The 9299-nt window shown below is 33.5% G+C and overlaps 1 protein-coding gene across 1 annotated transcript in view; it reads right to left on the reverse strand.

Annotated features, from left to right (window-relative positions):
- The window catches only part of LOC106875088 (protein kinase C and casein kinase substrate in neurons protein 2), a 166631-nt gene that overhangs the window by 85118 nt on the left and 72214 nt on the right, over positions 1-9299 (reverse strand). The window contains exon 3 of the mRNA XM_052972009.1: positions 5586-5812. Within this exon, the coding sequence (XP_052827969.1) occupies positions 5586-5793 (208 nt within the window). The 5' untranslated portion in view covers positions 5794-5812. The remainder of the gene's footprint in view (positions 1-5585; positions 5813-9299) is intronic.

Raw genomic sequence — 9299 nt, forward strand, 5'->3', positions numbered from 1 at the left:
GAGAGAGAGAGAGAGAGAGAGAGAAAGAGAGAGAGAGAGAGAGAGAGAGAGATCCAGAACAACAGGGAACTTTAAAATAGCTGTAATAAACAGCATGAAAAAGTGCATTCTCATAGGATTAACAGGTTGGTATTTCCATCCAGAAAATACTTTCTTTATGAAGCAGCTAGAAGCTTTAATGTTTGGTCCTCACAAGATGTGTTCAATGAAAATAATGAATTTGAGGCCTCACCAGATGAAAAAATACATAGAGTGCTATGTGAGCTTTTAAAATATTTCAAAAATATTCTAGTATGGTCATCAAAGGAGTCCAGCCTTTGAAACCAAGCTCTGATTTGTTAATGATGGAAATGAAAAACCAATTCTTTGGAAGTATGGTATAAAACTTATACTATAAGAGTTTCAATAGTCCACTTGACCATGCTTAAACAAAACCACAAAAAACTGTAGTAAGAACAATCCAACATTGGCTTAATTCTCAAACAAACATTCTTTCAAGCAAATATAATGCAACTGAAAAGAAAAAAATATACCACGATTTATAATTGTATCTAAAAAAGGTATTCATAGCTTACAACTTAACTGACTTCATGCATTTCATAAGGTCAATGACCCAGAATTTATTATATCTGATTTGATGAATTGCTTCAATTTTAAAGTGAATTATTTATGGCGACCTACTTCAATTCAAAGAAATAAGTTTGAAATTGCTTTTTTTTAAACTAAACAGATTTTTGGCAACCCTTCTCTATTTAATAAATTGCTTCAGTTTTAAAAGATTTTCTATTGTTATTTTTACTGAACAAAAATTGATGGCATTTTGAATGACAACAATTTGACTGTCAGCATTTAATCTTGTCGGTATTGTCAGCATTTAATCTTGTTGGTACTGTCAGCATTTTGCCCACACAAAGAAGTACTGACCCAGAAATGTTAGAAGTATATATATATATATATGCAAGTCACACTCAGTGTATTGTAGTGGATCGGCTACTGAGTAAAAGCTGAACTATTTTCTTGCACTCAAGTGGAAGCCTGATGTTTGGTACACAAAACTGCTTATGTTATATATATATGTGACATCACCATCATAGATAAGACATTGTGAGATAGAGAACCTACTTTAAATGTGTGGGCTTTAGTTGGGTGTTGTCCATGCATAATAAGGGAGTGTAGTGTAACTGTTTTTATGTTAATTTTCTTTTGAAGGAGACCAGATAGCCATTTTTCGGGAATGCTTTCTTTTTGAGGTCTTTGATCAAAAGAAACGTTTTTTTTACCTGTTGTCAGTGGTGTAAGTCAGTGCTACTCAAAGTGGTGGTCTGCGAACCGGCACCGGTCCACGAGCCATCAGCTGCCTGTATGCGGCAAGTTTCCAGAAAAGAAACATTATAAAATGCTTATGTAATATTGTATTGTTTGTTTACAAAATAAATATAAGATAAAAAAAAATGTTGACTTTTATCATATTCATTATATATATTGTTTCCGGTATAAATTAATATTACTAAAACTGCCAGTACGCCACATCATGTAGTTTGAGAAGCACTTGTTTAGGTTATATGTAGAAGATTAAAAGAGAGTGAAATCTAGTACAAATTATTTAGACATATTTGTACATGGCGTTAGGAATAATGCATTATCAGGAGTAATTGCAAGAATAGGAGCCGAGGGGACATAACTATGCACAGAAATAGACTGCAATCAATGGAGTGTGTTGGAGAGGGTTTCATTGGTGCATGTTGGATTGGAATTATCTGACAATATTATGGAAAAATCTAATTATTTAATTAGTACAAAATATATAAACACTATCTATAATATTACTGCGCATGTCTAAGGCAACTTGGCCATACTGTCCGTCAGCCTCCAGGGGGAGGTCATTCACAAAATGGTCAACCCAGCTCCCTTCCCCTCCCAGGCTGGGGCAATGAGCTGGAGGGCAACTGCAAGATGTGGTTGGCAATGGTAAAGGTGGACATGGAAGCACAATTGGTCTCCTATATCTGTGGTCTTTGGTAGTAGAACTGGGAGTGGGTAGCCATTACAGCCTTGACTGTGGCCAAAACTGTCACATGGTCAGCATTCATGAGGGACAGGGTGAACTCATTCATAGCCAGCTCAACCCAGCCTGGGTGAATGCCACCACAAATACAAAAAGTTACACTTCAAAAGGAAAAAGTGCAAAAGGTTTTCAGGAGAAAGCAAAAACTATATTTTTAACGCATCTCTTATTTTTCATTAAGATAAATGTTCAAATCCATCGTTAGTAAAAAAAAAAAAAAAAAAATTTTTTAAATAATACCACAAAAAAAAAAAAAAGAATCTGTGTGAGGAGTACTAATGTCTTATTTCTTCTTTTACATAATTACAAAACAATCCAGCTTACTTTTGATATACTGTAAGATTTATATAGTATCTAGCTGGTGCCCTATTGTCCCATGTTTATTTTACTTTCATTATTAAATACTTCCAAGGTGGCGAGCTGACAGAATCTTTAGTGGCATTCCGACAGTCACTACGTACTGAGTTCAAATTCTGCCAAGGTCAACTTAGCCTTCCATCCTGTCAGGGTCGATAAAATAAGTACCAGTTGAGCACTGGGGTCAATGTAATCGACTTAATCCCCTCTCCCAAGCTGCCCTTTCGGCAAGAATTTGAAGTCATTAAATACTTCCATTTCCTAAGGAGATTTTCAAGGAGGAATTTGGAAGGGTTTCCAACTGTAGAAACCAATCTAAATCAGACTGGAACCATAAGTTATCTAAATCCTAATTTTTCAATCTAATCAACTGGCCCCCTCCCTCAAAATTTCAAGCCTTGTGTCTAGAGTAGAAAAGAATGTTATGAAAATCTATAAATTCATGCATCAAAATGAAATTTATAAAGCATGATGTATCCATGAGTATGTGTGTGTACACACACACACATACATACATATATTATATTTGGTATTAATAAAATACAGAAAACATATTTTATGCTTTATAAAACATAAATTTCATTGAATTGCAGCCAGGATCACAATAATTGCTTGTTGAAACATTATATAAGCTTGTTAATTCCTCTTCAGTGTTACATACACACATATATATATTTATATTTATATTCTCAAGCAATTATATTTAGTTTAATAAAAACAATGTTTAATGTTATTTTCAGAGCTGATGATTAATTAGAATAGCAGACAAGAGAAAATATAATCACTTTAATCAATTACAATAACTATATACCATAATGAAAAGTAATTTATCTTACTACACTTATCTAGTTGTATTTTACTACTAGTGTATTTTACTATACAAATATTGAAGTATTTGGAGAACTACATAATAAGCAACTTCTGTGGTAAATAAAAATGTTTTAGTCATTCATAAAGATAAGCAAGTATTTTAAGCTCTGAGCTGTAAGTTCATGTATGAAAGATAAATTTTTATATTTTGTATCTTAACTGATAAACAAAATTTAAGCTAAAAGAAACAAGAATATTCAATGAAGAATATACAAAATAAATGGTCGGTACATTTTCAAAATATATATTTCAGAAATTTTAGATTTGCTGAACATGCAATGTGAACATCAAGTAAAACTGATGTCGGTGAATTAAGAATTCAAAAAAGACAACTATTTGGGATTGATAATGTAATAAGATGAACAGTGTTTGGCAAGTGAGAAGGATTGTGAACCTATAATCGAAACAAAGGCATACTGGAAGAAAATTTGGTAATAGCAAGATCTGGTTTGAATCAAGTTTAGGGGGAAAAAATAAGTAAAGGATATAGGAGGTTGTTCTGTTGAATTATCAAATCTTATATATATATATATATAAAAAAAAAAAGATATAACTATTGATGATAGTAATTAAATTATAAATATGAACTTAATAATATTAATAAAGAATGTTTAAGAGTTTAATGACAGATCAATAGCATGTTGACTGATTGGAAGACTATGTAATTCTAATTATTTCAGTTCACATCACTAATTAACATTAGAAACAGAGAAATTATAAAAGTCAAAGACTTGAAGTTAAACTAAATTTTAGTATTTACTAACTTTTAAATATAGAATTACCAAAAAAAAAAACAAAAAAAAAGTTGCATTGTCATGATTCTTTTAGTTAAAATGTTTGGAAAGAGTGAACCTAAAGTGCAGGTTACAACACTAATAATTATCTGGGCGTGTCTTTTGGTACTTACACATTCCATCATCACCTACAAAAATAAATGTCTGATTGATAATTAACAATGAAATATATTCTTTAAGCAGGTCTTGAATCAATCAATCAATATATATATATATATATATATATATATATATATATATATATATATATATATATATATATATCACTGCTGTTAAGAGATCTGGAATGATATATCAATATTTTAAATTAAAATGAAGTGTTTCTGTTTGGGTTGCTTTTCATTCCTGAAATCTTTTGGATATATTACCAATATTCTGATGCAGAACAAGTCTCTGAATTAAACCAGAAATTCTTCTAGCCATTTCTCTTTTATCAACTACATCAAACTTCTAACATTTTCTTTGTGATTTATATACTTACTTATACATACACATAAAAAAAATCACATACATACACACATCAGAACTCCTGTTTATTATCTTCCTTGAGTAAGAGATCTTTACTGTTGTGAAACGTCATTTAGCTCTTTTACATCTGTTAGCAATTATCTCCCATACTTCTTTATATTCTGATTATACAGTGGCATCTCACTTGGAATCTCTCATCACATACAAATCGGTTTACAAACAACTTTTGAATATAAAACATCTTGGGTGACAAATGGTGTCTTCAGTAAAAATACAAGCAAGCTAGCAACAAGCATCAGTTGCTGTCTAGCTAACACATAGTATACATCCCTGTTTGTAATTCACTGTACCTTCTCTTGAATTTCCTACGGAGAAAGATAGTTTCGGTTTATGAACATTTTGAGTGATGACCAGCTTTCCCGAATTAAATTTGTAAACTGAGGTCCTACATTGATAAACAGCATTTTGTCTCATAATGAAAGACCACAGCCCAAAACCTTGGACTCTACTCTTTTCTTTTCTTAGAGCTTAAATGAATTACTATGTGCTTCTGCTTGTGTTGCTGTTTGATTCTGAGATTATTTAGATAAAGAACAAAGATAGCTTTCATTCTAAAGTAATGAATTTAAAAAAAAAAAAGGACAAGAGATTGACCAACAGAATCTCACTTGTTCATCTGTAAACATACATGGATTACAGAAACCTACCTACAAGAAACTATATGCCATGGTAACCGCTGTGCACTATGCATGTTAGAACAAGCAGTAGGGTTACAAACTAGGCTAAAATATGGCAGTATTTAATCGCCCACAACCAAGCAATAACACCATTTTATTTTCTTCGCCCTCAAGCAAAACATTGCATTCTTCACTCTTCATGACAACTGAACTTATCAAACTCATTTATAAAATATGGTCACATACAAATAATCAGTTACTGCTGCAAAGACAAGATTGCTTGAGCAGAGAATAGTAATATAGGGCCACTCGCCAACAATAACTGAAGCAAAAATGTTACAAAATATAATTTACCCTTTTCAAGGAAGTCATTCCATTTTCTAGACCACTGTGAAAGCTGCTTTGCATAAGATTTTTCTATATCACTTCTTGTTTCAATTAACTGCCTTAAACTGTCACAAAGTTTACTGCCATTTTCAATCCGTTTTACACTCCGGTTATATTTTCCTATCTCCCAGAAACTCTCACTCGCTTGGTTGTTATACTCATCCATAACAGACATGTTACAGCTGACAGTTAACCTAAAATTAGAAAGAAAAATAAATAAATGAAAACGTGGTTATGATAGCATGTGAGAATTTTATTACAATGACTCAACAATTGATACAAAAAGCAGGCTTTATATAAAGATTAGTTGTGGATTCTCTTTGTCGTTTTTTCTTTTTCAATGCACAATCTAGTTTTTGACAAGGAATTGTCTTACAATAACACTTGTAACAATTTCCACCCACAACAATATATTAAACACCAAGGAAAAAATAACACCTCCTTGCTTCAACATTTTATTCATATCTGAACGATAAATAAAATGTCAAAGCAGTATTTAAACTACAAAACCCAAAACCCCAGGCTATAGCGTTTACTATCAAGTAAGAATGCATATTTCATTACATTTTTTTTTTTAAATGAAAGACATTAAGTCACTGTTAGTATTTTCAACAAATTTAATGTAACATCCTGTGCAAAGAGAAAATTATAAACAGGCATGGTTGTGTGATTTACAAGCCTGTGGCTCTGGACTTGATTCCCACTGGATGGAATCTTGAGCAAGTGTCTTCTCTCACAGCCTTAAGTTGATCAATAAATTGTCAGTGGAATTTGGTAAGCCGGAAATGTGATAAAAGCCTGTTATATTATGGCAAAGGATGTCAATATTAGTGAAGTCAAAACAATCATGCTTCACAATGGTGCTTCTTGCAATGTTAGAAGAACAATGAATCAGTGATTTGGCTTGGAAATATGTAAGCAATGATGGTGTTGGTCACAAATTATGTTTAAAACAAAAAGAGGAAAATTTTTATGTTGATATCTCTTGCAATATCTCCATGTTTTGGTAAAAAGAAACAAAAGACATGCACACTGTGTTAAATTGAGGTTATTTAAAAGTAAATTAATAACAATGGAACATTTACTGAGTAAGGGACTCAATATAGAGAGAAGGGTCCAATCATTGAAAATTCGTGTTGATTGGATGGTTGAACAAGCACACTCTTGTGTATATGTGCACGTTTACATTATCTAAAAGTAGTTTTAAAAAATGCTCAAGAGACCATGCTATCAATTTGCTCAGCTACTGACAAGATCTAAGTCAGCTGAGAACAGTTAAAACCTATGTCTTCTACCATTAATCCACTCTCACTAAACTTTCTTTTTTTTTTCTTCTTTTTTTTTTTTAGTAGCTTGGAAGAGAATTATCAGACATTATTACAAGAATGTGATGTAAGCAAATACAGTAGTTCTGTCTTGGCTATGATTTCTTATATTTTCCACAGAGTAATAGAGGAGGAGGATAGTAACAGGACCAAGTAAAACATCTTGGAGGCAAGGTGCCAAACTCAATCATAAAAACAACAGCATACAAAAAGGAACGAGATGCTCCAACAGGGAAACATTCCACAAGAAACCCCACAGGTCTAAGACTACTAAAATTCTCAATGGTAAGTGCCCTCTCCAAGCTGTGTTCTTCAGCCTACAGGCGTATGTTCAGATAAGGCCTGTTCTCTTGGGTCTTCTTACCACACTCACCCACCTCTTTCAGCACGTCCCTATCCACCATCACCTGCAAAATATCAATATGTCCCCCATTTGTTTGCATCCCTCCTCAGAAGCAGCACCACCACTCTCTAATTCACAAAACTTAGAATCTTCCATTCTGCTGCTGGTTGCAGTTGATAGATGCCTGCCAAGACACTGGCATACAAATCTGGCAATGTATATGTCAGGTCTGTAAACCAGACCATTCAGTGCAGGTGATTCACTTCACACAATTATTTACCATTAGCCTTACCCCCACCAGCTGCTGTCAGTGATTTCTGCAGCATTTTGCCTCTTCTGCTGAGAGCCAGTCAGTCAGTCATTGATGAAGGTACTCAAGACAACAGTATCATCTCCAGTCCATCACTCACCCACCAAAACTGAGGAATATGCTACTGGGAAGCAGCACAAATATGTTTGGAATATAGTACCATGCCTGTCTAGGTCTGTCAAAGACCAACTAGTATTTTCTCAAAAATAATTTCAGCTGTGCTACTAGCATCAGCTGACAGTAGAAATAGTTAAAACTTACCATACCAAGATAATTTATTGTTCAATAATTTTTTTTCTAAATATTTTCCTTGTAAAGCAAATTTTTATCCCAAAATTCTTAAATGGTTGATCTCACAGCAAACACTCTTGTTTCAAGAAATTCATTTTGGAATTAACTGACCTCTTCAGAATGCATTTGTATCATTCTGGTAACATTTACTTAACAATCAGTTAAGTGTAAACTTAGCTCTTTATTTTGTCACACTGAATCTAAATTCCTTGCTTCTGTTCAACATGTTACCCACTAGAAATAATAATAATAATAATAATAATAATAATAATAATAATAATAATAATAATAATAATAATAATAATAGTAGTAGTAGTAGTCAGCATTTCCATGCACCAATTCAGGTTGCTAGTGTTTATCTCAGGACCAGCTGTATTTGATGATAATCAACTTTGACACAGTGGAAATCTGTTCCCATCCTTGCTTAATTCTAACAATGTATGTACTGTGAACATGCATGTATGTACACTCATGCCTACACATACATCCTCACCTCTCCTCCACTTCCTCATCATCAGAGTTTTATTTTATTTTATTTTATTTTACAAGGCAACAAAATTTTGTTTTGATCCTCAGTCACTTAAGCCTGATAGAGAACCTGCCTAGTACTAGAGCTACAATATACACACTTGGTATGGTTTGTCATAGTAATTAGTAACAGAAATTGTATTCAGTTGTAAAAGGCCTCAAAGCCTCCATTCACATCTACTTTAGTACAGCATGAAATCAAGGTGCATGAAAGGATATTCACAATCCAAACAAACTCTAGTGTCAACAAACCAATGACCTTTTACGAAGACCAATTATGTTCTGACAAGGATTATAACAACCATCACACAGATTACGCACACAAATTCTTCAATTACTGGTTTGTAATCCAACTGTCTCTTCTCTCCATTTATAACCCACACTCTACTGAACTTATAACTCCATCGAAACAACTTGACTGAATTTTCTGCTATTTTCAAAAATGATACACTCTATGAATATGTACGTGCTCCCTTCAAATAATAATACGCAGTATTTTGAAATGATTTTGAGCTACACTTACCTCCTCCAGTTACTTCAGTACAGAAGGTCCCCAAAAGATATTAGTAGGGTTACTTCTGTGTAAGATTTTTTCCCCAGGAAGACATGGGACGAGGTGGTGAAGCATGATCTTTGAATTTTGGGCTTCTCAGAGGCAATGACTAGTGACCGAGACCTTCGGTGATATGCTGTGCTTGAGAAGACTGGTCAAGCCAAGTGAAATCGTAGTTGAGGTTGATGCTGATGGCATGTAAAAAGCACCTTTTGAGTGTTGGGCCTCACGGAGGCAAAATGGTCAATGCTGGTGGCACATGAAAAGCTCCTTTCGAGTGTTGGGTCTCATGGAGGCAATGACCAAGACCTTTGGCATTATGTCATGCTTG

Source organism: Octopus bimaculoides, chromosome 11, assembly GCF_001194135.2.
Source record: "Octopus bimaculoides isolate UCB-OBI-ISO-001 chromosome 11, ASM119413v2, whole genome shotgun sequence".
NCBI classification, from domain to species: domain Eukaryota; kingdom Metazoa; phylum Mollusca; class Cephalopoda; order Octopoda; family Octopodidae; genus Octopus; species Octopus bimaculoides.